The following is a 26,268-nucleotide window of genomic DNA, read 5'->3' as shown; positions in this document are numbered from 1 at the left end:
CTAATTTCGTCCTCGCTTGTGTCGGGATAGCAGACGTGAAGCCAGTGTGCTCCCCACACTCATAAAGTCCATTATTAACATCCCTGGGACGAGCTCGTACGTCCCATTACTATGAAATAAGCCGCATGACGTTCACGACCGCGTGCAAGCACCAGTCAGTCCAGGAAGAAGGCCGTTAGCGCGCGTACTTACTCGCTGGGAACGGCATCCGAAGTTTTTTTAGATTTGTCCCGAAAACAAGATTTTTGCTTGTCAAAAGTTTTGCTTTTGCCAAGAAATTCCTTAAGCGAAAATGTCAGATTACAGGTCTGGTAAATCGTGGTGTGAAATCTACATAATTTAATTAAACCGTATTATAATGCAGATGGACAGAAAACGACCTCTTCTCCACAAAAGTCTTTCATCTCTAATTAAGTCTTTACAGAACCATCAGCGATGCCGGCGTTCCCGGTCGGTAAGTATGCTCGCTACAAGCGCGCTACGGCCTTCTTCCTAGACTGGCTGCTACGTGCGCGCGGCCGAAGTAAACATGCGGGTCAAGAGTCGGAGCTGGACAATCTCACATCCGTCGTGGAAGAGATCGCAGCGGCACTAGCGTCCCTGACTCCGAAACTGTTGAATGAGTTCCCAAAGGCTCTCGCCGCCTGTCAGTGCGCCATCACGTTCCGTGAACAAGTCGCCGCCTACTTAGGAGGTGGAGATAGTGGTCACCGACACTTTTTAAGCCTCTTGAAGGGCTGGCAAAAGACTCTAAAAGCCGTAGAGAGGGAGCGACAAGGAGACGATGCAACAGAAACCGACAGCACGCGGTTCGAGAACTATTACGCAGTGCTAGAGGTGGATGAGGACTATTTCCCTAATGAAGATCTGCTCATTGCTGAGACTGGAGCTCCGAAAAGCACTCAAGTGGACAGAGAACGGCTGTTTAACGAGGCCTTTGCTGAAGATCTGAGACTGGAAGTGGTCTATTTCTTCTTGGAGTTGGAGGAATTGGTAGAAGGGGTGTTTAGCATTTTTAATCAAGTGAAGAGGCAACAGCGCACAATGGTAGAGGCCACAGTGGTGGCTAAGTTGGCTATTGACACGGCCAGTGCATTGACATCGAAGCTCCAGTTGAGGTACCCAGCGCTAAAGACTGCGGAAGATGTGCTACGTATCGTGATGGAACGCACACCCAACGACTTTGTGGATAAACTGGCTCATAAAGTCCGCGACGTGTGGACGAAATTCCAGAATAACGGGACGCTCGAGTTCGTCCCAGGGATGTTACTTTTGGACTTCATAAGTGTGAACAGAACGTTAGCCAGCTTCACCTCGATCATCCCAAGTCAAGAGGGAGCGTACTTGACTATTCGTGATGGCTTCCATGGTGAATCTTATGGAGAAGAGCGGACGCCAGAGTACATGCTGCCAGACCCCACTAACCTCGTGGTTTTCTTGATGCAGCAGCTGCCATTGCTATACAACACGATCATGCAAACGAAGCGTGTTACCGGCTCGGGCTTTGACGAATCCAATCTTGCTAGCTCGTTCTTAGCAGCAATGGATGAGTATTTCACGTCGCAGAAGGTTACAGTACCTATTGTGTTCACGTGCATCTGCTGGCTTAAGTCCGTTGCTGCGCTGCAAGGGAAATCTGGGCTCACTCGCAATGTGAGTCTTACGTTTGACCACTCGATATACCTGATGAGAAACATGGAAGAGACAGTGGAGAAAGGTGCAGTGTTCACTGCCGATAAGGAAATCCACGGAGGCTTGAAGAGGTGCGCAGAGGAGATCAAACAGTCGAGTCGAGGCCATAACTTGGCACGTGCCAATCCTCTAATGGCAGGCTTTATGATGCTGACGTATCACTTCCACTATTCCCACATGGCCAGTGAGATTTTGATGGTGACGTCGAGGTTCCGAGCCTTTGGTCACCTGTACAATGCGCTTGTGGAGCAGAGATTTCTTCAGCACATTCCGTTTTTCGACGAAGTTCTGCGGATCTACGACGAGATGATCTTCACGCCCTCACGCGCTGCAGCGGTGCATGGCTCTTACAATCGCGCTTACTTACTGAGCTCTCACTTGACTGCAACTTCAGTCAACGCCATGTATCGTGGTGCGACGCCACCGGCTGGGAAAAAAGGCGTTAAAGTGCGGAAGGCGCTTCACTTCCAGGATTTATCCCAGATCTACCGACTTCTCACTGAGAACGACAGGTCAGTGCTTGGTGGTGCGTCATCGAAGGCCATGCTGAACAAAGCAGCGGATATCTGCTCGATGGAGCTGTTCCAGACACGTGTGCTCTCTCGTGACATGTTGAAGCTCAATGATGACCTCACGGATGTGTTCTCTGTGATGTGTGACGAGCTAGGGCAGCGACAGTATCACGACGACTATGTAGCTGCTCGTCCGCAGCGAGGGGATTCTCGTCACTATCGAGTCAATCGCGCGTTAGAGGCTGCAGTGATGACGCCTTTGATGCCGCTATTGGACTGCTTGCAGTCGGATGGGTCGCTGGAAATGCGTGCCATACCCACTCAACATGTCCAGATTGGTAACTTGAGTAGTGACGGTATCAGGATACTGTGCATGAAGGCTGCTGCGGTGATCAAAGCCAAGTTCGCGACGCCACCTCTGGTATGTGAGAAGAAATACTTCACCTTCCCTTCCAAACCTGATTTCGTCAACCAAGAGTATGGAGCGCCGTTGAGAGAGTTGGAGGGTCAAGCACGGCATAATGTCTTTCATGGTCTGATGGCAATGCTCGTGAATAGCGCTGGTCCTCTGTCTGGATATAATCTGGAGATTCTCAAATCTGAACTGCGCCAGAATCCAGATCTCCTGGCCATGGCAACCAACTCTGACTTGTGGTCATTGTTCCACCACGCAGCAGCTGGACCTGCACACGACGCGGACTTAGTGGAATGGATGATCCAGCTTGGAGCGCTAACCATACAGCTTCTGCACTGTCGATACGAACTGCAACGAAGAGAGCTTCCATTTAATAGCGAGGGGTTGCCCAACACGATGGCAGTTCACAGCGCAGCCATTGCGGGACACGAAGACATTGTTCGGATTATTCTTGAGGCTGATAATATGGTCGACCTGAATACTCCCACGTACCACACGAAGGAGACGCTCGCCCATTTGGCTGTCAAGCACGGACATCGCAGTTTGTACGAGATGCTTCTTGAGGTTGGAGCGGATCTCCGCATCAAGGACGGTGAAGGAAGACGGATTTGTGACGTCACAAACGACCGAGAGTGGAGGCGTGAAATTGCAGCGTCCATCGCTGAGATCGAGAGATGCGAAGCTGATAACGAGAGCAAGAAGAATCGCGATGGACTCTTCCGTCACCAGAGCGACCTCCGAGCTGAACGTCTGCGTCAGTTAGTAAATAGTCAGCGCGATGAAGAACGTCGACGTGAAGTGGAAAATGCCACCACAAACGCGGCCAATACTACGTCGAAGAAAAAGAAAAAGAAGAAGAAGAAATGCAATGCGACGGCGAACGTTTCCACTCCAATTGCCACAGTGACGGCAGACGATTTAGCAGAAGCAACAAACTTGCTGAAGGATTTATTGGTTCCAAGCAGCTCAGATATTGACCCAAACGATGATACGAAGCCGGCAGCATTGCAGGAGATCAGTGGTGAGGATACAGCGGCGATGTTTGGTCGCCTGAGAGACCCGAACATCCCTGCGGCCGACAAAACCGACGACGTGCAGCGTGCTTGTCAACTCATCAAGAAGCTGGAGAGCTTGGTGACAGCTTCTAGTCACCCAAGCCGACTCAACTCCACGGATCGACGCGACCGAGTCGCTATCGCTTCCGAGGCGTTGCAAGTCATTCACTTGATGCAGAAACTCCATCGAGTAAACGACCCCGCCATCGCTGTCCTCGCTCTCTCGTCGGTGCGCCAACTCTGTGCTACGACGCTCAAGTTTACGAGTTTTGTCGTTGGAACCGCGCAACTTAGCATGTCCGTGAACCGGAAGCCACAAGCCAAGGAGATTCTGGATCTGCTGGAGAAGCGACTGGTCAAGATGCCATTCCCCAAGAGAGAGCCTTCTGTGTACCGCGAGATGGTGCAGACGTACTCTGTAGCTCGGGATGCGATGGGATTGGGGCGAACGTCCAGCGCCGTCACCTTTCGTGCCTTGGAATGGTATCTGAGTAACGTTACGAGCCGCTTTAAGGTGCAGGAAGCACTCGACAAGTTCGTTGGGCGACCCATGTATCTGGAGTTCACGACAGTGTCAAGGATCACCGAGCGACAGTTCCGTCGCTTTGAAGCCGCCGTTGAGACTGTTGCAGAGTTGGCGGGCGTCGTGTGTCTGGGCAACCGAGTCATGTACGGGGCCACGGAATTTGATGGCTTAATGCGCGTTCTTCGTGCTGTAGGAGACTTGGCGCACAGGGAAAAGATGGCCTTCGCTCAGGAGACCATGCAGATCGCTGTGACGACGTTGCATGTGGGGAGGTTCGAGTTCTCGGAGAATGGCGTTGTCAAATATGACGCCGCTGCTGTCTGAGGTTTGTGGTGTTGCAACGGAGTGGTAAGGAGAGAAATGGATGTTAGCAGTAGGGTTGCAATACATTTTTGGATTGTTGTGACGTCTAGTTCTTGTCGCAGCTCGGCACTTCGTACTGTTCCTTGGCATCCACTTGCACCAAGCGATTCGACTGCAGCCATCACACCACCACAGCGTAAACAAAGACTTCTTACGAGTAGTTTTCAGCGAGCTTACCGGAATAATGCACGCCGTAAGCTTTTTCCCATAGCAGCAACCGGTGTCCAACCCCGTCGCAAAACTCTCTTGCTAGACATGCAACAGCGACCATTACCATTACCCGTTAATTCCTTCGAAGCAACCTTCTCACCTGCAACCCCGCGCTTGCTGCATGTCCAAAGTACACGTGTCTAGGCCCGCCCCATACTTTGGCCCACATTTCGGGCTCTCCGCTGTTCTCATTTTTATACTTTTTCTTCTCGAGCGCCATCCACGTGGAAGTCTCGTCGTCCGCCTTCTCCCGTTGTACGAACCGCATCTTGTACATGTCGACGGGTCTCTGCTCCTCCAGATTCACTTCTGGTACAACTCCAGCGTGTATTACAATGATGTTGCTATGGTTAGGCAGCGACACCGAGAACGGCAGTTGCTCGAGGAATTCCACATCCTCAGGTTTGAAGTGTTCCACGTAGGGATACTTGGCGGAACCGGGGACGCGACCGCCGTTTATCCATTGGTAGAAAGCACTTAGAGCGGCATCGTCATGGTTCCCACGCACACAAAGCGAGCCGGATTCGCGAACGAAGCGCACGACGTCCAATGGCTTGGGGCCTTTGTTGACCAGGTCCCCTACAAACACCAAGCAGTCGTTGGGAGGCGAGAAGTCGCACGCACTTAGCAGCAGCTGCAGCTCCCGTGCACGTCGCCGATGATTATCACGCGCGTGGATGCAGGCACGTCGTCGGCGACGCGGTGTACAACGGCAGGAAGAGCCACGTCCGGGTGCGCCCGCTCGATTTGAGCCATAATGAAGGAGTGTAAATTGGCTCAGACGGAAACATTCTGAGTCTGATTCGTGACAATAAGTCGCTTCTGAGTCGGGCATTAAAGTACGGTACTGTCGCAGGCGAGTGTTAGCTACTGCATCGTGAGCTGGCGTTAAGCTGAACATTGCAAACAGATATCATATCTGAGATATGCCACGCTTAAGGACAAGAGTACCGGACGCAGAAGAAAAGATCGGTGTTTGGAATAGCGTCTTTGAATCGATCTTTACTCGATTTTGAGACGATCACGCATGGTCGTTCGTTGTGCATGCGATTTCGACGAGCGCACATGGCTCCTCCGAACGTTGCTTGGCAATTGATGCTTGCCAAGACCACTACCAGCTGGGTGGGCTGTGCTGTACATGTAGGCTACTACATTTATTAATACGTACTACAATGTAGTTGCCAATGGCGAATGATGAAGATCCGCCTCGGAATCGGAGCGCTCAAAAGGATTAAACGTGACTGAGCATTTTGCTCAGAGCAATGGCTGCGAGCCCAGAGCGTGTCATCCGACCAGCCCACTCCGCCTATCGCTGAGCAACGAGACGTACTATCTCAGTCTTTTGCAGCCAGCAGCATTCCTCGCGGCAGATCGTAAGAAGGGCTAAAAATTTCTCCTCGGGGCGAATAGTGCGCAACTTTTTATAAACCATTGCAACTCTTTATATGCGGGGAAGGCAGAGCGTGTTCCTCAGTCTTACAGCGCTCTGAAACCGCAGTACTCTCGCGCACTGGAACGCTCTCTTTCCATCAAGACTCGAAACGGCGAAAGTGTACGACGTTACACTGCACCTAGTAGGTCGTTTTTGGTGTTTGCGGCATCGCTCCACAATTAGCAGCGGCAACAAGACTCGTGTGCATTCGTCTGAAGACTCCAGCGCCTTGCACTTGGAGCGCGCCGTCCAATTGCCTTGTGCAGGTCGCAGCATCGGTTCGGCCTATTTCTACCAGTGGCGCAGATAGGGCTTCAGCACAGACTTCATGGCCGAGCTTCGAGCTTGCATGCATTCGCCAACATCTGACTCTCTTAACACCACCTCTCAAACCTAGTACACGATTTCTCCAGCTCCTCGAAAATTTCCAGACTCACTCATCGTGATACTATATTTACCTCTACAATAGATCATACATCAACTGTTATTGTCTGTGTACTTCACATAGAGAAGCACCGGCTAATCAAGGCTCTTGCTAGCACTTCGCAACACTGCGCTAAAGCTACACCCGTCGCATTCCCCAATTTCTATTCCGCTCGCTTACAGCCTTGAAGCCTTAAAGCCTTGACGCCCATGAGTCGACTGGTGGTATCCATTGGCCACGTCGAGTTCACGGGCGGCAGGGAGGTCCTGTACGTCGTCAAAGTGCAGCAGGACGCCGACGAATGGGAAGTACGTCGCACGTACTCGGACTTCCGCAAGATGCGCGACGACGTCCAGCGCATCATGAAGGACGCGCGTGCTCACATCTTAGACGACTCGTGCTCGCGCGAGTTTGCGCGTGAGCTGCAGGAGCTGCCGTTCCCATCCAAGCGGCTCTTTGGCAGCAAGAAGGACCACGTGGTCAAGGAGCGCGCCGTGGAGCTGCACCGCTTCCTCATCAAGCTTTTGTTTCTCACACACAAGTACCGCAAGGCGCAGAAGGCACGATACGATCAGTATGTGCAGGCGCTGCCCGCTCACCAACAGGCCGCGTATGCGGCGCTGCAGGACCGGACACAGGCCAGCGCCAGTGTCTTCTACTTGCTGCGAGACTTTTTAAAGCCCATCACTATCAAAACAGACGTACCACCGCACTCAGGTGACCTACTGGGGTCCTCTGGACTCGATAGCAATGGAGCAGGCGAAGATAGCGACAACTCGCCCACGAGACTCATCCGAGAGAGCAAAATCTTGGCCATGAGGAGCTCCAATTCCGGCGAGAAGAAGACCCGTGAGGCTGAAAAGATGCAACAAAAGCGCAGAGAACATCAGCTGGGACAGCTACGCAAGGAACAGCACAAGCAACAGCCTGTGCAACACAAGGACGAGGTGGCGAATCCTGCTAACGACGCTACGTCGCTGTATGACCACAATAGTACTCCTAAGACTGCCAAGATGAACAACTTAATGGCTGCATCAGAGCGCTCAAAGGCCGAAGCCAACTCGCTACGCGACCAGTTTTTACAGAAGCAACACAGCACGTCAGCGCTGGCGACCGAACACCGGAAACAGCGACATTATTCGACGCCTGACGGTAATGCCGGCGAGTGGAAGAACCGCAGTGCACGAGCAACTACGTCTGCGAGTACAGGCAACTCAGTGGCGTCTTCGCACGACGACTCCGAACCCGAGAAGGAGAAATTCATCTCGTCTTCAGCCACCCCGTCCTCGACGTCCTCGACGGCATCTGTTGAGGAAGTGAAGCTCGTGGATTTGTCGTCTCTGGCGCAGTACAAGACGAAGAAAAGTTCTCGAAGAGGCAGCCACTCCAGCGACAAATCCAAGTCTTCGCACAAATCGACAGGCAAAGAAAAGACCTTAACGCGCAGTAAGGAGAAGAAGAGTCCGTCACGTACGAAGAGGAAGGCCAAGTCGGCCAAGAACGTCCAGATGAGCGACTCAGAGCGCATGTCACGTGTCAGTTCGGCACTGAACGCTCAAGCCATTTCGATCCAAGCGCAGCGAGAGCTGGAGAAGTATATGACCGAGTACAGCGCTATTATGATCTTACGCTACGTGGATAGGTTCGTCAACAAGGCGGTGATGAAAGCGCCCGGTTGTTACCGAGTGAATGCGCAGTATCGACTGGTAATCGACGGTCAGCGGTTCCTGCAAGAACTGGAAGAGACCTTCACAGATCTGCCGAATAACTTTGGTGATTTATTCCGTGTCGGAGCTCCTGGAGACTCGGATGAGTATGGGCTTCCTCCGGCATTGGACAAGTATGTGCAGCTCAAGTGGGACTCGTTCCAGTCTATGGGCAGCAGTCGCGTCAGCCACGATAACGGACACAGCAGTGCGGCCGATCAGACGTCGGACTCGGATGATTCCGATACGGATTACGAGTACGAAGAAGTTGGCGGAGGCGGCTACATGACGGCGAAGCAGCAGTTCTCGAACGATGAAGAGTCCATGCTGCAGGAAATGATTGCCAACGGTACAGCCGGACGCGAACAGATGCTGCGTCTGAGACGTCAAACGAACGAGCAGGGCTGGAATCGACGCCAGAATCCAGGAACGACATCGCACCGTGTGATCGAGGAGGTTTCGTCGTCTGATTCGGATGAAGAGGTGGTAGCTCGACAGCGAGAGAAGCGCAGATCCAAGCGACGTGAGCCCCAAAGAAGCGTGTCTTGCGTCGTGGAGAAGTACCAGCAGGAGCAGAATGCCAGCGCCTCAGTCGAGTGCAGAGTATGGGCGGTCAGAGTATTGGCGGTTTTGTGTAAAATACATTCAAAGCAAGCGGTGGAGCAGCGAGCAGGAAGCAAGAAATGTGACAAAAAGCCACCAGATAGAGGCGGCTACGGCGCAAAAGTCTCTCGATCGGACCACCATCGCGACGAAACATCGATGGAATAAGTGCAGTAACAACCACACAATGAACACATCAGCAGTCTTTCACTTCTTGCCTTCTTGTTGCTCTTTTCCTTAGGAAAATCGAGTGTGTGCAGTGAGGACACTGCCGTGGAGCTCTTCGGTTTCAAATCTAGTCGGTTGAATTAGGATAGTCGAACGGATTAAAGGACCCTGTGCCAGACGACAGCGCAAACGCCAGTGTGTGTGCACGCCTGTAGAGGGCCTCAACTTGAGGCAGCAGGAATTCCTTGTACAAGTACTTTAAATACGACCAGGCTCTCGATTTTCTCGGCTCATGGTGGCGTACTGTGCGGATCGATCAACGCTTACGTTATGCTGAGATCGGCCAACGTACTGCAGAAAAAGCCAGCAGCATTACACGCCGTTTCGCTATTAAATTTTGAAGGTAAAGATCCAATTCAAATGGCGTTGGAGCAGCTCATGGCGCAGAAATTTAAACTAAAATATAAATTATTACAGTGTACCCGTTTCAGCTTTCCTCTTGCCAGAGCAAACTTAGTACAGGCAGGTTCTTGTCAGCTTCTCGATGCTCGGTCCCATTTCTCAAGTGACCCCACAAACTGCAGTGAAATCTCCACTGCTTTACTTGCTCTACAACTAACTCTGACTGTCACCAGAGTACCCTTCACAGTGTGAAGTTCACACGGCATGACGCACATACGTACGTCGGGCTTGGTGTTTTTGGCTTTCAAGAAGCTGGTGCAAGGCGCTACGGCCGACATGACGGAAGTGAGTGTGTGCCAGGATGCCACTTTTCAGATTCCGACTAGCCGTGGTGCAGTGTGTTCTGGGAGTGGAGCGCAGCCTCTTGGTGTGCAATGCCCTCGCATGGGCGACACGGCTCTGGATGAATGCCATTCGTACCTCGATAGCTTTAACGGGGTGAACTGCATTGCTAGAGAGGATGCACAATGTGTTCATCTCGACGGGAGAAACGCGTGGGGCTGCACATTTCCATCGACGTGGTGCTCAGACAAGTGGAAGGCTCCAGAGGAGACTGCGTCTGATGACTGTCCGACGTGGAATTTTTATAGTGACGAAAGCTCTGCAGTGGACCCATTCGATGTTGGGAGCCAAGGTGATCGTGATCCGGCATGGTTTACCAAGACGACAAAGGTGACAACGCTTTACAATTGCAAAGCTGACACACCGACCCCAGCTCCAATTCAGGATACTGCTATTCCGACTACTCCATCAGAAATCCCGGTTTACACAATGGCTCCTACGCCGACTGCTACTATGGTTCCCCAAATCGAAACAGTGGTAACAGCGATACTGGAAGACCCAGCGTCAGAGACACCAGGAACTCCAGTACCAACTAAACCAGCTTCATTGGTGCCGATACTGGAGTCATCGAGTCCTCCTGATGCTTCATATCCTGATCCTACACCGATAGATATGTTAGTCACTATCTCACCTACACCAACACCGACGATAGAGGAGCAAACACCTGCGCCTTCCGAAACACCAACGAGTCCACCCGAAACTCTCACAGGAGCCCCTTGCACCAATGAAGTAAGGACGATTGCTCCGACGTACGAGACTCTCCCGCCAAGCACATCAGTACCAGAGCAAACTTGGATAACTCCGACAGAAACACCAGCTGCAACTACTTCAACTCCGGTGCCTACCATAGCTCCAATTCTTGGAAGCAAACCCTGGTATCCGACTCCTACAGCGACAATGAAAGAATTGATTGTTCCTGAAGCTACGGAGCCTACGTCAACAACAGCAACTGAAACATTAGTGGCGACGTCTCCTCCGCTAGCAGCGACTACTTTACCACCTTACGATGTCGAGCCTGAGCCTCAAACTCCCGAGTCAACACCGTATTACTACTACGACGACACACCGTGCCCAGCTGAGACTCAAACGTCTACTCCCATCTTCACTACGCCACCAGCTCCTTTAGAGGACATTGAGACCGACGTGCCTTCCACTCCACCCGCAACCTTGGACCAAACACCAGTTTCCACGGACGAGATTCGTTCTTCAGTCCCACCTACCACTGAACCACTAGAAACGGAGCCGCCATCTGTGGACGAACCAACCACGGAGATGCCGATTGTCGAAATGAGTAAGGCACCTACGATAGAGACACTGGCAACCGACACAACAATTACGGAGATGCCAACGACGGTAGCACCATTGGCTACTATCCAAACTTCTTATCAGCAAGAAGAACAGCAAAACTACCAGCAACTAGTAGACACGACAGCTCCCCCAGCTACGACGCAGGCTCCTACTCAAGCACCGACGGTTGCTTCGGTGTATACGACACCGCTTTCAGCTCAGCTGTCCGATACGCCCTGCCCTTCGCAGACGTCAAACAGGCAAACATCCCTCCAGGCTTCAACCGAGTCAGATCTTACGACCATCGCTTCTGTTGGTATTTCAGCTGCGGCAGTGATCGCTATTATCATCGCTATAGGCACCATTTTGGTCGTGACCATTGCCATCTTTCGGGCTCAGAGCCGCAGCAACCAGCCACAACCACCACCCGACTCCGAAGGCCCATTCGACCACAGTATCGTACTCACCCCGTCAGACTTCTAAAACCTCTACAGTATACAATTCTTTAACTACTTCGATGCACGCACACACCTTCAGCCTAGACTACAACATGTACGAGCGCGCTAAAATAGATCTGCACTTGCAAGGAACAAGATAGAGAACACCAACCCTCTTCATCCCAGCTTCCGAAGCGGATAAGAACCTCAAGACGTACTCTTTTAAAATGGAAGAATCACTCAGCGTTGCACAAACGATTCTTCATTGTTGATAACCCAGCGCGAAGTCATCGCTTTAACTTGATGCCGCGACTTGTTCGCGTCGTGTCCATTGTAGTGGCGGTGGCAGCCACGATCTGTACCCCAGTCGAGGCAGCCAATCTTCGCGGCAGTGCTAGCGTCCCCAAGTACGACTGCAACGCCCCGCCGTCGATTTACCAGGGCTCAGTCAAGTTCTCAAGCACAAGTCCGGGCTCGACGGCGACGTATTCGTGCATGAGAGGCACGAACATAAAGGGCTCAAAGACACTTCGCTGCACGAATCAAGGCATTTGGTCTCCCCAACCGCCTGAATGCCGCGTCACGTACCTGGCGTCAAGGGACAACACCTTCAGGAACCACGACTCTGGATACGCGCTGTACTCTGGCTGAGGTCTCGATAAATAACAGCTAATAATCTTTAACCCAAATTGGATACCATCGTGTTATGATACTTCTTTAGTTTCCCTCATATCGTCAATTGGGTACGTCGTCATAAACCTTCGATACATAAACTGACACATCACTCGATCTTACAAGGTCTTCTTACTGTTCGCAGTCTTCTTGATAGGCACAAAGGTGAGCAACAAGTAGCAGCCCACAAGCCCGACGTGGCCAGTAAAGCGCATGGAGCGGAAACCAGCAACTGCGTCCTCCCACGACAGCACTACGAACGAGACGGCCAAGTAGTTGACGACCAAAGCAGTACAGATCATACCGACGAGGTCGTAGAGTGGCTTCAGCGGGCTGTCCACAACGTACGGACGCACGTGACGTCGCGCCAGGCGATTCACAGACGTCGCAAGCGGCACCGTGAGGAAGAAGAGATAGTAACCAGGGTAGAATCCGTGCCACAGAGCCGATACAGAGTACGTGGCAAGCAACGAGTTGCCCGTGCGTGTGTACACATAACGCTCCAGCCAGTTCTGCGTGCCCTTGTTCCAAGCACGCGAGATCTCACGCACGTTGGCGCCGAGTTCGAAGCCCAGGATGTCCACATTACTGACACCATCCCAGCCTTTGGGGTTGTTCTGCTCGTCGAATCCTTCGAATCCCGTTCCGGTCAGCACAGTCGCCCCCTCCGCCAGTTTCCACGCCACGTAATACTTGGCACGAGTCAAGAACAACGCGACAAATAGTCGCCCCCACTTCATGAGCATGGACTGATTCTCATCGTTCAAAATCTGATTCAAGTCGGCTAGAGCTCCGAACTGCACCAAAAGTCCCATAAGTCCAAGACCCAATACCAACTTGGACATTGCCGCACGCGCAGGGGACACATTACGTCGGACACCGTTGTTGTCGACGAACCTAGCCTGGTGAATAGCGTCGCTGTACTCTTTGTACTCAAATGCCGGACCGGCCAGGAACGTCGTGAAGCAGTAGACGAAGCCCAAAAACTCCAGCAGTGACGGGATCTGTGGGATCGCCAGTTGTTTACGCAACTGCTTGACTCTTTTCGTGTGCTCTGAGTCGCCGTTCTGCACTGCTGTGGCACTGGGAACAACACCATCGTGGTAGTTGAAGGCGAAGCTCGTGAGCTTGATGAGCAGCAGCATCTGACTCGCTGTCGAGTCCATACTCCAGCCCATATAGTTGACTCGCATACGGTGGATGTGCAGTGCCGCCACAAACAACATATTGGCGAGAAACACCACGAACGGTGCGCGTTTGGGCGGCAGCACGCACACCAACGCGTACGTGACCAGCGAGGATAGAAGCGAGTGTAGCCATCCTGTTCCATAGACGAATTGGGCGATGCTCACACCAGCGCAAATGTGCAGCCAATGCTTAGCTGTGACCGACGGCAACTTGCGCACGATAAGTGCCAATGGGTAGACAGCTAACAGGCAAGCGACGCAACGTAGTTGGTCCACTGGAACCCCTACGAGCTCCGAGAGTTGTGTGAGCTGCTGGTTTAACAAGGTGAATCGCAGCGGAGTGGCTGCATTACTCAGCGACGAGACAACGTGAGAAGCCATGAGTGCCAAATGCGAGGCAGAAACAGGAATGGGAGGCTGCGCGGCGAGGATGGCAAGGATGCTGCCGAAGGTGATGTCATGTGCGACGTGTGTTGGATGACGCTGGCAGTTCATATGGTTATGGAGGTAACTAATCCTAAGTGTTTCTCAGTAAATGATGCAATCAATACGGGAATTTGATACTACAATATAGGGTAGAGCAGGTTTTAGGGTCACTATTTGAGGGGACTCCGCGTCACACCGTGTTGAAGAGTTGTTGCCACGATCGACTTGCAGAGTTGACTGGTTGGCTCGTAGCGCGCCATTTCTCGAGGAGATAAACTGGTGACTAGTCCTGCTTAGAGCACAGTGATGAAGCCTTTGCTTTAGTACAGTTTTGGTGTATTCTCGGGGTGAGCATCGTACAGCTATTGTCGGAAGGAAAGGATGTCTTTCGCTCTCCTAGATTCGAATTGAGCGTAATCCACAAAGTGAGGATGGCTGGGGCCCTCGAATCGAGCGCAGCGTCATGTCACTTTGAAAAGCACCACGGTGGAAGACATTTCCGGCGTTTCTGCCGCTTAACACTCGGGCCCAGGATGCTATGACGTAGGTCGGACAACGAATTGATGTAACGTGTATACAATTTTCTGTGCTGTATACAACAGGAAACAGGTTCCCCTCTGCAATCATCAGCAATCTGCTGGAGGCAAAGATTATTGCTGCTGCAAGCCTGTAGGACCTAAATATCAAGGATGGAGGACACTTGCTGTCGGAGCAGACGACCTGTAATAATCAGCGGCGCTGATTATCGCTGGCATTTCACCCGCCGTGGCGTTACCGATCGACCCGAATTTGTTAACCGCGCGATTCCAGCAACACTAACGTTGCGCCTTGACGAGAACGCTGCTTTGGCTACTCTTTTTTAACTGTCAACTTTAGTCACGCACAAGTAGTCAAGTACTGTCATCATTCATCATTTAGAAGGCGATGGTGAAATCATAGCGTCAGTGTATTTTAATTGATACATGTACAGCTTTTGTGTCAATTTGAAATCCCAAATCAACCAATGGGTGCCTTCCAAAACTGGCATAAATCAGTTTTATCGATTATCACTCGTCTGTGCTCCTTACTTCGGTGATAAAAAGACGACGATCTTCTAGCATAAAAAAACCGCATCCAAAACCGTGTCAAACCATATTTTGTGTCCAGCTGTTTGTGTCACAACCGGTTCAAGTATCTGGTGCTCAGTATTATTCTAGAACGGGACAGGTCAAAGCCGGACAATATTGTAAATAAATGCTCTATAAATCAAGATCTTCGAAGGCGCGAAAAAGCATCACGACCCCTTCCTAGCAACGATGCGCTGGGTTCTGCGCTCCATTTGTGATCTTGAACGATCTTTAGTATCTAGAAAACGTGCATGTTGGAGGAAAGCGTCGTTCTCGTGGTTTGGACCTCCTCTAAAACACGTCAAAGAGCTGCAGCGACGCTTAAAGATCTTCGGCGCCGAGTTCACGACGAGATGCTTCGAGCGGAGTGGCAGCGACTGGTACGAACCCGTCACTATAAGACGATAGACTGCTTAAAGGAACCCGAAGATTCCTCGTGGATGAAGACGTGGCTTCACGGTACAGACAAAAATTTTATTACGACTACAAGTCTTACTAGGTACGCGGCGTCTCTGTTTATTATTAGTCTGCTAGCTACTTAACAAGGATGTAGAAGCTCTTTTTGTGTGTTGCTAGAGCGCTTCCGGCCCCACTACCTTATACCAACTTATCGTCGTCAAGGTGGACGACCTCAGAAACTGCGCAACCATCACCAAGTCTTAGCGCTACTCCTGGCATTTTACGTTGGCTCCATGGGACGGTCTACACTTTGCAAAGAGTTTGGTGTGCCGCCATCGACGTTAGCACGTGTATTGAACGCCGCAGAGGATGCATTGACTACTGCTTTACGAGCTTTACTTCAGCACGAATTGTATGGCCTACCTTCGAAAGACAAAATGCTCTTGCTAAATTGGTAGCACTTCGACAACCACTGTTGCAATACACATGGGGATTTCTGGATGGAAAAACTATCGCGTACGTGGGTAACTCGAAGTTCTATTATGATATTTTCTCTATTGATAATGCTGATGTTGTCTGCTACTTATAGATTCAGGAACCGCCGCATCCTGATGTGCAAAATGCCCATTATAACGGACGGCTGCATCAGGTATACGTCACTGGGACGCTGTGCTTTAGCGCTGATGGACTTATCGTTTGGGCTAAACACAACTGCCCAGGTTCCTGGAATGATGGAGATACTAGTCTTGGCTTCCGCCGACTGTTATCAGATCCGTCATTAAACCCTGACACTCGCTACGGGGTGGTCGCAGATAGTGCTTTCCTTGTGGAGCCGATATGACAGGGAGGATTTTGACTCCACTTAAGGAAGGTGATATCGGAAGACTTGTGCCGTCTGTCCGCAAAGCTGCAAATATCATGTCCGCAGCTATAACTTTCGTGCGCCAGCCAGCGGAGTGGGGTATGGGAGTAATCGAAAAGGTTTATCATCGGCTACCTTTACCTTTGCCGTACGATACGAACAAACGGAAACAGAGACTTGATAACTTGTTCAGGCTGTCAAATTATCGGGTAAGAACTGTGGGTATCAGCCAGATTAGAACCACGCATTTTCACGGTCATGAAGATGACTACAGAAGATAATAAATGCTACGCTGCCGCTATCAGTCACCGTTCTTCTTGCCTCGATGTAGCGAAGAAATTAGTAGTATAGTTTGCTCATGGCGTTGGCGCGCTTCTTCACGGTCTTGTGCAAGGCTTGGATGGGGGACCAAACAGCTCCAAGACATCAAAATATTCACCGACGACTTCCCCGGCTGGAATAGGAGCTGTTGCAACAACACCACGCATCTTGGTTCTGGTGTTCTGGCGTATAGCTAGCGAGTCTTTCTCTTGAAGTGCGTTCCCGCACACTCCGACAAACGAACAGTTCCTTGCAGTAGAAAACCGACTACGCTTTGCGTGGAAGCAGGTACTTGCTGTACAACGCACCTCGCAGCCACACCCTTGGTCACCACGATTCCCTGTACTCAACGTAGGAAACTTCAAACCCAGAGGATTAGACTGGACGTTCAAACGCGTGACTTCAGCAGGCCAGTCAACATCAACCACTCGGAGTTAAGAGCCACACCAGCAGGTTGTTCGATAACAGAGAACCCCGGTGAGCTACTCTGCGAAAGTATTGAAGTACGTCGTCGCTGTGAAGGCGGAGGAGGGCCATTCAAAATCAATTCGTCTGTGTTGTAGCCGTCCGACTCAAAACACTCCGAGAACCATTTGGGGACATCGGGACGCAAGCTGACAGGTACCGGACGCGGTGTACACGTTCTTGGAGACCAGGGAGCATCAGCAATCTCTTGTGAGCTAGTAAGGAGCGGTTAACCCATGCTAGCGAGAGTCGAAGCTGGCGACGTAGGTGGTGTTGACCTCCCCGCCTTCATTTGAGCCCCGTGTTCCAACTGGGTCTTGCGAGGTGACAGCGAATCGGCCTCAGAAGACTGCGAAAGATGAAAATCAGTTAACGGAGCTGTTTGCATCGTCTCACCCTCGTTAACAAGAGGGTGAGTGAACGCTCTACCAGAGCGCATCCACGGTAGTGTCGCCACTCCATCGGACGGCTTCAACAAGGAGGGCGATTTGCTCTTGGTCATCGAAGAATTCGTCGAATCAACACTACTGGCACCAACTGTTGTAGGTGCATGCACCCGAAGCTTGCAGTATGAACTCACGACTGTCTTGAGCTTCTTGGCAGGGCGGTCGGGTGATGGCTGCGCGAGTATTGATGAGTTGGCGCCTCGGCGGTTGGAAGCCATCACGGATCTGTATACAAGCTCATTATAACACCAGTCAGACCAGATTCATACGCAGGTGTATTGCTTCAAGACGTACCAAATGTATAGATGAGGAAGTGAGGGGGAGGCTTGAGCTGGAGACTGCAATTTAAAAACTAAAAGCTTCGCGCTTGCGAACGGCGCAGTTTCGCGCCCAGCGGCCCTCGAAGATCGGCACACTTCAATTCAAACAAATCTCTAAATTAGGGGCTCCTTTAGTACCATACAAATATGAAGATACTGTTTTGTGTGGTTGCTGCTTAAGGGTGGCGATTAAAGGGTATTAAATCCAGTTTAATGAATTGTTTGATGATACCACTTTTTGGTCTCATCAAACAATTCGGTTTTAATCACCGTGTTTAATGACTAGTTTAATGAATAGGGGTAGGGTGACAAAAAATTTCTATGTCAGTTTTGGAAGGCACCCAATGCGTACCAATTTCGCTCGTGAACCAGGCTTTGCAAAGGTACATGTAGTCCTACTGTAGTAGGGAGACAAGAAACGAGCTATTCCAGATTAAACATAGTCACTTAGGTATAAAAATTTTCAGATATAGGTATTCCTCTGATACACTCCTTTGGCAAAATGCCGACCAGGTTATCCTCGTAATTAGATGAAGAAAAAAAAGGCAGTCCTCACTCGCCGATTTTGAACCCGAGGTGCGAACGCGACTGGCCGCTTATTTCAAGGAGCTTGCTGCTATCCTCGCCGGGATCTTCTCCGTCAGAGCCGACCCAGCCATACACGTCGCCGCCATCTTCTCCGTTAGAGCGGACCCAGTCATACCCGTCGTCGCCATCTCCGCCACCAGAGCCGTCGCCGCTGTACTCGTCGCCGGGATCTTCTCCGTTAGAGCGGACCCAGTCATACCCGTCGTCGCCATCTCCGCCGTTGGAGCCGACCCCATCATGTCCGTCGCCGCCATATACGCCACCAGAGCCGTTGCCGCCATACTCGTCGCCGCCATCTCTGCCGTCAGAGCCGACTCCATCATACCCGTCGCCGCCAACATCAGAGCCATACCCGTCACTGCCATACCCGTCGCTGCCATACACGCCGCCATACCCGTTGCCGCCATACCCGCCGCCGCGATCCCCGTGTCAGCTACCCGTGCAATCTGTGACTGTGGAGACCGATAGTAGAGCTATCGACAACCTCCGCGGTTACTCAAACAGTGAACATGGGTCTGCGAATCATGGGAGTGTCGTTGTTTTCACGGAGACCGTTAGTAGTACTATCGACAGCCTCCGTGGAGATGATAGCACTCAGATGGCAACGAACGTGAGGAAGAATTCGCTTCAGCTTCCCGTGCAATCTGTGAGCGTGGAGACCGATGGTACAACTATCGACAACCTCCACGTTTACTCAAACCGGAAGCGCGGGTCTGCATGGAGCGTCGTCTCTAAGGTGACTATCGAGCACCTCCATGGAGACGGTAACTCTCAAAACACGGTGATCGCGACGAAGAATCCTTTTCAGCGACGACTTCTCCTCACGGATCCGATTTAGCTCGCCGACTACGATCCCGATGGATACGGCTACATCTCGAGTGGATGCAAGATTCCGCTCTACCACATGTCATCTACGGTAGGGTCCCTGTTGGCGAATTTACAAGCACTTGTCGATCGTGAGGATCTTCGAGACATGCTCCGGTTCGGCTATCGTCGATTCTTCATTGAGATGTTCTCCAGGAAACGCTTCTTTTCCAAGGGATCGCGGAAGTATAAGCCATCCGACTTGTGGTCACTTTCCCAGGCATGGGACGCATTTATGAAAAACCTGCGGCAGATCAAAGCCTCTACCACGCCCGCCGACGGCCTCGTCAAATGGTATGCCGGGTTTACCAAAGCAAGGAGTGGGTTCGTTATGAGCACTATCTTGGACGCGCAGTGGAATCTGCATAATGTGAGTACGGTATTCATGGAATGCTGCGCTGTAATTGAGCGGGGGTGTCCATTCTGGCACCCGCGTGGGAAGGAGATGACCGACGAGATGCGGGTATCTACAAATCTGCTGCCGTCCGAGATGCAAGTCGCGATCAATGTTCTTGACGACTTGATCGCGAGGGAGGAGAGATGCCATTCATATCTGCAATCAAAGCGCCATCGTAGCTAAAGAATACCACGACGACGGGTATGACTGGGTCCGCTCTAACGGAGAAGATCCCGGTGACGAGTACAGCGGCGACGGATCTGGTGGCGGAGATGGCGACGACGGGTATGACTGGGTCCGCTCTAACGGAGAAGATCCCGGCGACGAGTACAGCGGTGACGGCTCTGGTGGCGGAGATGGCGACGACGAGTATGACTGGGTCCGCTCTAACGGAGAAGATGGCGGCGACGTGTATGGCTGGGTCGGCTCTGACGGAGAATATCCCGGTGGGTATAGCAGCGAGTTCCTTGAAATAAGCGACCAGTCGCGTTCCTCGAAATTGGCGAGTGAGGACTGACTTTTTCTTCTTCATATAAGTCCGAGGATAACCTGGTCGGCATGCCAAGGTGACGCCGAGCTGCGTGCATGTGTCTCGGATACGATACGCCCTTGCTCCATCTAAATACTACAACATTTGCTGGAGCCAAACTTATAAAGTGCATCCATTGCATTTACCAGAAAGTACGCCTTTGTAAATCTAAAAAGAATACCGTACAACAAATACTTAAGTAAGTAGTAGTACCAGTACTTTCAATAACATTTGCTTACCGGGTACCGGTATTCACATGCCAAATCAGAAGCTTACAATCGATCCGGATATGCTCCGGTCATTTATGTGTATAGTATCCGACACTTAGCTGCTCATTATCACTCGCGTATCAGACCCCCCGCCCACTCCAGTACCAATGGACCGCGTCGTGGACTTTGTGGAGCACCTGCAGCCGTACACGGAGCTTGCCACTCCTTTGGACTTCAGTTTCCTCCATGCAAAAGTGGACGAGCTGTCCGTGTCGCTCGGTCTGGGCAGCGACCAGCTCTGCTACGTCCTCTGCCTATTCGCTGCGTATCCGCTGGCTGTTGTGTACAAACTGCTACCCGGTGCCAGCCTCAAGCACGTGTTTGATGTGGTGCTAGGTGTGAGCATCGCTCAGTTCGTGCTGGGCTCCGGCTGGGTGCACTCGTTCATCTCGAGCTTCCTGACGTACCTGATCGTTAAGTTCGGGCCATCCAAGCACGCGCCAGGCATCGTGTTCCTCTTCAACATGCTATACATGTCAGCGTCACACATCTACCGTTTGTATGTGGACTACATGGGTTGGACGCTGGACTTCACCGGCCCGCAGATGCTGCTGGTCATCAAGCTCACCAGCTTCGCCTACAACTACTACGACGGCGTGGTGGACAAGACGTTTGAGAAGAAAGGTGCCGAGATGTCCCCCGGCATAAAGAAAGTGTACGAAGGACGTCAGAAGCTCGCTATCCAGGAGATCCCGTCTCTGCTCGAGTTCTTCGGCTACGTGTACAGCTTCACCACCTTCCTGGCCGGCCCGGCGTTCGAGATCCGCGAGTATTTGGACGTGACGAGCGGCAAAAAGTTCCTTATGGACGGCAAGAACAAAGAGCCGTCGAGTGTGCTCGCTGCGTTCTCTAAATTCCTGGTGGGATCGCTGTTGATGGCTGCGTTCGCTGTGTATGGCCCCATGTACCCGCTGTCGAACCTGCACGACCCCAAGATCGCTGCGCAGCCGTTGCTGTACCAGATCCGCGACCTGTACATCGCGCTGATCTTCTGCAAGGCCAAGTATTACTCCGCCTGGAAGGTAAAGTGCTGGGAATTTGCAATTATTTATTTTAATCTGAATTATTCACATTTTGATATTATTATATTGGAAATAGATTGCCGAGGGCGCCACCGTGCTGTGTGGCTTCGGATTCGAGGGCTTCAACAAGGACGGAACCAGTCGCGGCTGGAACGGTGTGAGCAACATGGACATCTTGGGCTTTGAGTTCTCGCAGAGCATCCGTGCGGCCTCGCGAGCCTGGAACAAGGGGACGCAGAACTGGCTGGAACGCTACGTGTACACGCGCACGGGCAACTCGCTGATGGCCACGTACTTCATCTCAGCCTTCTGGCACGGATTCTACCCGGGCTACTACATTTTCTTCATGAGTCGTACGTACATTTGGAGTTTTATTTTATTTTAAATTATTTGCAGATTGGGGATTTTTATTCTAATCCTATTGGTTTTTATTCTCTCTCTAGTGCCGCTGGCTACGGCGGTGAACCGTTTGGCTTTCAAGCGTCTTCGTCCACGTTTCATCGAGGCCGACGGATCGTTCGGAGCCAAGAAGAAAATTTACGACGTGCTCAGCTACTTGTTGACGCTCTTCGCTATGCACTACTTCGTCATGCCGTTCCAGGTACTTAATAAGTATTTGTGATGTTTTTTTATACGTGGATTACTTACAAACGTATTCTTTTCCACGTAGGCTATGTCGTGGGAGCACTCGCTGGCTTCTCTGCAGAACACGTACTTTGTGGGCCACATCGCCGCCGTGGTGCTGTACGTCGTGTTCTCGTGCATCCCGGCCCCGAAGCCCAAGAAGAAGACCGAGTAGATAAGTGTAGAGATCTGAGTGAAGCACCTTAATTGTGAGTGGCTTCTTGCACTTCATTGATCCTTCGATAGAACGATGTTACCTTTTTCCACAGTAGCCATTACCCAAAGGGTTATTACTACATGCAGTTATCTAAAGTTCGTTGCGAGCTGCTAGCAGCTTGAGTTCCTTGCAAAAGCGTTGCACCGGGAAGCCAATTACATTGTTGGTGCAGCCATGAACCTCCTGCACGAAGCACCGTGCTCGACCTACAACACCCACCTGTGTTTAGAACCCCAGCAACGTTCCTGTTCGATACTACAGTACTCACCTTGCAGTCCGTACGACCCTGCCTTGTCCATCGGCTCCCCCGTCGCGATGTAAGCTTCAGTAGCGACCCAACAGCCATCAGCACAGACGATTAATCCACAGCACACACAAACTGCCACTCACCGCGAATATCTTCAGGCTCCAGCGGACCGAAGACCAGACTCGTCTTCTCGAAAAAGAGGTGCGGGTTGTCCACGCCCCTCTCAGCGGTGAAGAGCGCCACACCAGAGAACACATCGTGGGGACGATCGGACAGCTGGGTCAGCATCTTGAAGGCGTCTTGCTCGTCTTTGGGTTTTTCCAGGATCACTCCGTCCTGGACCACAACGGTGTCACATCCGATCACGACTGTCGGGAGCTGGTCACCTGCGTTCTTGTCTTTGGACACGCGGTTCAGCACTTCTAGCGCCTTCTGCTTGGCGTTCTCGATCACATAGAGGTCGGGCGTCGGGAACCGCTCCTTGGGCAGATTTTCCTCGAAGGTGGATGGAATTACCTCGAATGTGAGACCCTGGCGACCCAGCGGACGACACAGAAAACCAGCGGTTGGTGAGGACAAGAGGAAGGGAGGAAGCTATGGACTATGCACGTACGCAATCGCGAAGAAGTTCCAAGCGACGAGGACTCTGTGATGCGAGGATCACGCGACGACTGCGGAGGTGGCTCGACAAGGTTGACAGCATGGGGATAGAGAAAAAGTACTCACATTTTACTGTGAGCTAATTATTTAAAATTACAATCCCAGTACTACATGTAAATACCACTGTAGAAAAGAAGGAAACAACAAATTTTCGTTTACCCGTTAAGTGAATGCAGCCCTGTTTACCGACCTTTGTGTTAGCGTCATGGGCACAGTCTACTCAGCGGGCCTTATCACGCACAGCAAAGGAGGCGAGCCAACCAGGATGTGACTTAAGCCCGCAGAACGCGTCCACGCTCGTTTAGACCCTGGGTCTGATCGTTAACCTGCTTCACGTCGTCCGGGCATGGCGTTTCCGGCGTCGGCGTCTCCGGGCAAGGCGTCTCCGGTGCCAGCGTTTCCAGGCAAGGCGTTTCCGGTGTCGGTGTGTCCGGGCAAGGCGTTTTCGGTGTCGGTGTGTCCGGGCAAGGCGTCGTTGGTGCCGGCGTCTCCGGGCATGGTGCTTCCGGCGTCGGCGTCTCCGGGCAAGGCGTCGTTGGTGCCGGCGTCTCCGGGCATGGTGCTTCCGGTGCTAGCGTCTCCGGGCATGGTGTTTCCGGTGTCGGTGTCTCCGGGCAAGGCGTCGTTGGTGCCGGCGTTTCCGGACATGGTGTTTCCGGTGCCAGCGTCTCCGGGCATGGTGTTTCCGGTGTCGGTGTCTCCGGGCAAGGCGTCGTTGGTGCCGGCGTCTCCGGGCATGGTGTTTCCGGTGCTAGCGTCTCGGGGCATGGTGTTTCCGGTGCTAGCGTCTCCGGGCATGGTGTTTCAGGTGCCAGCGTCTCCAGCCATGGTGTTTCCCGTGTCGGTGTCTCCCGGACAAGGCGTCGTTGGTGCCGGCGTCTCCGGGCATGGTGTTTCCGGTGCTAGCGTTTCTGGGCATGGGGTCGTTGGAGCGGGTGTCGAATCATACTCCTTGGTCGGAGCTGGTGTAGGCTTTTCCCCTTCGGGGCAAGGTGTGGTCGGCGCTGGAGTCGAATAATTGTCCGTAGGCATAGGGAGATTGGTACCCGGGCATGGCGTGGTCGGTGCGGGGGTGATGTAGTCATCATAACCGCCTTTGGTGGCAGCAGGGGTCACGTCGGGAGTGCCGGATTCGTAGGTCGTTGGGCACGGTGTCGCCGTGGTTCCAGAGACCGAGGGAAAGACACAGCCCCAAGTGTCTCCGAGTACGATAGCGCACTCGGCGTCCTCCTTAGCAGTGCACTGCTTGCCGTCGAAGGAGAAGAGGTACGGGTGACAGTCCGCCGTTGCCACATCGCCCTTCAATGGACACGCAGTGCCGGCTGGCGCTTTGCCAGCACCGGAACAGATCGCGCCGCGGGACGTCGGGATGGTGTAGGTGGCATCGTACTGCACCGACACGGGGAGATCGGAGGTTGCGAGACCGGTTGAACACAGCGAGGCGAGCGCCGTTGCGAGTTGTAGGCGGGTCAGCATGGTCCAAAATGTCCGTGCGGAAGGCAACGGGTGGTAAGGCTTGAAGTCGAAGTTTCAAGTTCGAAGGCCGGGTCAACTGCTCGAAGGCAAGCAGATTGAAAAGTGAGTAGCGGAGTGAGGAGGGCCACCGGCCAATTTTTTGCTGGTTGTCTGGAGACCTTGACGTCCATGGTCGATAGCTGAACCCACGAGCCACTCTGCCGCCGTTGCAGCAAGCCGCTCCTGGGTAAGTAACTAGACTACACGTATCAAGATTCGCACGGCAAGTTGCAATTGCTTCCAGGGCTGGCGTGCTGTGAGAAACGGCTTGTCGTTTCTGCAGATATGACGGACAGGAACTATAAATGGCTTGGACTTCGTATGGCGATTGAAAGGACACTGGGCTTGTTGAAGTTGTCCACACGTCCAGCGTGACAATGGAAATGGATGCAAGCTGTACATTACTTCGAAGCTTACCACTGCTGGAAGTAGTACAAACACCGCTGTTGTCACGTGGATGTGAAGACTGCACTGGTCGAAATCTTGGACGCGGGGGACAACAATAAATCCTCGCCGCCATCGCCGGTTTGAGGATTCGGGCGTGCCCAGTACGACAATCTCCGAGCACCTCTTAACCATCATGATGAGGATCTCCATGTGTGGTCAAGAGTCATGATTTATGACTCGTAATGGAATTTGCGGTGAACCCAATAGGTTCAACAACCAGCGCGTGGCTCAAAATTTTAATTGGGTGAGCAAGGTGCCCCTACGCTAGTGCTGCAACCTTCAGTACACAGGCTTAAGTTATTGCAGGAACATCGCACTTACTGTGTTTTGCGCTTTCGTTGCGGCTTGATCCTTGCGAGGACAATATGGCCTTGCAGTATGTCGCTGCCAGTCCTAATCTATCCGAAGCCGAGGCTACGATAAAACTCATCATTGTATTTAGTGAATCTCCGGAAAAAGATCCAGTGAAAGTAGTCGGTGGGATGTCGGCTATTTATTGGGGACCACTCGCGAAGTTTCGCAACTCGAACTTCCAGATTGGACGTCTATGCTTAGCGTTCAGCTTCAGTAAATGTAGTTCATTAGTTACTCACCAACAAGATCATCTTTGTAGAAATAAGTAATGTAGCCCTTACTAGTATATCGGGAGATAAACAAACTGTCAGGTGAAAATGTGAAGTTGTAACTGTATTACCTCTATTAGTGATGATGGTCAACTATAGGTCAGCCGAAATTGCATTGTGAAATCAAGTAAAAAATGTGGCCTCTTATTGGCAGGACTTCTTTTTGGATGTGTTTTAATAAATCGTTATTCTGAGCTTACTTCTTTTTCTGGAAGTTACAAAATATCCCTGTAAATTAACAACGAAATCAGCTTTTCAGTACCGCGCTGTGGTTTTTCGTTGCTAAGTACAAACGTAACGCCCTGTGAGGATGCCCCCCGTAGTATATTTTTTTTTCAAATTGGATTGAATTCTAACGAGTTATCGAGTTGTGAAGGTAAACTTATACAGGATCGTGTCAACTTATTAAAGTAAAATAAAATCTCGGT

General features: G+C 51.8%; 9 protein-coding genes across 9 annotated transcripts; 4 read left to right on the top strand and 5 right to left on the bottom strand.

The window, feature by feature from the left end:
* Positions 1-435: 435 nt before the first annotated feature.
* Positions 436-4,524, top strand: PITG_01337 (uncharacterized protein; the record flags this gene model as incomplete). The annotated part of the gene is made up of 1 exon (XM_002907961.1): positions 436-4,524. One exon carries the CDS (start codon positions 436-438, stop codon positions 4,522-4,524), a length of 4,089 nt encoding a protein of 1,362 aa, XP_002908007.1.
* Positions 4,525-4,846: 322 nt separating this feature from the next.
* PITG_01336 (uncharacterized protein) lies at positions 4,847-6,481 on the bottom strand (the record flags this gene model as incomplete). Its single annotated transcript, XM_002907960.1, has 3 exons — positions 4,847-5,620; positions 5,839-5,905; positions 6,345-6,481. 3 exons carry the CDS (start codon positions 6,479-6,481, stop codon positions 4,847-4,849), a joined length of 978 nt encoding a protein of 325 aa, XP_002908006.1.
* A 330-nt stretch (positions 6,482-6,811) lies between these two features.
* On the top strand, positions 6,812-9,144 carry PITG_01335 (uncharacterized protein; the record flags this gene model as incomplete). Its single annotated transcript, XM_002907959.1, has 1 exon — positions 6,812-9,144. One exon carries the CDS (start codon positions 6,839-6,841, stop codon positions 9,104-9,106), a length of 2,268 nt encoding a protein of 755 aa, XP_002908005.1.
* Positions 9,145-9,557: 413 nt separating this feature from the next.
* PITG_01334 (uncharacterized protein) lies at positions 9,558-10,045 on the bottom strand (the record flags this gene model as incomplete). The annotated part of the gene is made up of 2 exons (XM_002907958.1): positions 9,558-9,562; positions 9,790-10,045. 2 exons carry the CDS (start codon positions 10,043-10,045, stop codon positions 9,558-9,560), a joined length of 261 nt encoding a protein of 86 aa, XP_002908004.1.
* Positions 10,046-11,671: 1,626 nt separating this feature from the next.
* Positions 11,672-12,424, top strand: PITG_01333 (complement control module protein, putative; the record flags this gene model as incomplete). Its single annotated transcript, XM_002907957.1, has 1 exon — positions 11,672-12,424. One exon carries the CDS (start codon positions 11,938-11,940, stop codon positions 12,283-12,285), a length of 348 nt encoding a protein of 115 aa, XP_002908003.1.
* Position 12,425: 1 nt separating this feature from the next.
* Positions 12,426-13,988, bottom strand: PITG_01332 (lysophospholipid acyltransferase, putative; the record flags this gene model as incomplete). The annotated part of the gene is made up of 1 exon (XM_002907956.1): positions 12,426-13,988. One exon carries the CDS (start codon positions 13,986-13,988, stop codon positions 12,426-12,428), a length of 1,563 nt encoding a protein of 520 aa, XP_002908002.1.
* Positions 13,989-20,566: 6,578 nt separating this feature from the next.
* Positions 20,567-22,129, top strand: PITG_01330 (lysophospholipid acyltransferase, putative; the record flags this gene model as incomplete). The annotated part of the gene is made up of 3 exons (XM_002907955.1): positions 20,567-21,507; positions 21,584-21,860; positions 21,951-22,129. 3 exons carry the CDS (start codon positions 20,593-20,595, stop codon positions 22,127-22,129), a joined length of 1,371 nt encoding a protein of 456 aa, XP_002908001.1.
* A 309-nt stretch (positions 22,130-22,438) lies between these two features.
* Positions 22,439-23,298, bottom strand: PITG_01329 (septum formation protein Maf; the record flags this gene model as incomplete). Its single annotated transcript, XM_002907954.1, has 4 exons — positions 22,439-22,554; positions 22,617-22,670; positions 22,739-23,126; positions 23,209-23,298. The coding sequence occupies 4 exons, from the start codon at positions 23,296-23,298 to the stop codon at positions 22,439-22,441; spliced, it is 648 nt and encodes a 215-aa protein (XP_002908000.1).
* A 90-nt stretch (positions 23,299-23,388) lies between these two features.
* PITG_01328 (uncharacterized protein) lies at positions 23,389-24,731 on the bottom strand (the record flags this gene model as incomplete). The annotated part of the gene is made up of 2 exons (XM_002907953.1): positions 23,389-24,036; positions 24,205-24,731. The coding sequence occupies 2 exons, from the start codon at positions 24,729-24,731 to the stop codon at positions 23,577-23,579; spliced, it is 987 nt and encodes a 328-aa protein (XP_002907999.1).
* Positions 24,732-26,268: the final 1,537 nt, after the last annotated feature.

This window comes from Phytophthora infestans, genomic scaffold (genome assembly GCF_000142945.1).
Source record: "Phytophthora infestans T30-4 supercont1.2 genomic scaffold, whole genome shotgun sequence".
NCBI lineage: Eukaryota > Oomycota > Peronosporomycetes > Peronosporales > Peronosporaceae > Phytophthora > Phytophthora infestans.
The sequence above is the reverse complement of the archived record's forward strand: the minus strand, read 5'-3'. Positions and strand labels throughout refer to the sequence as shown.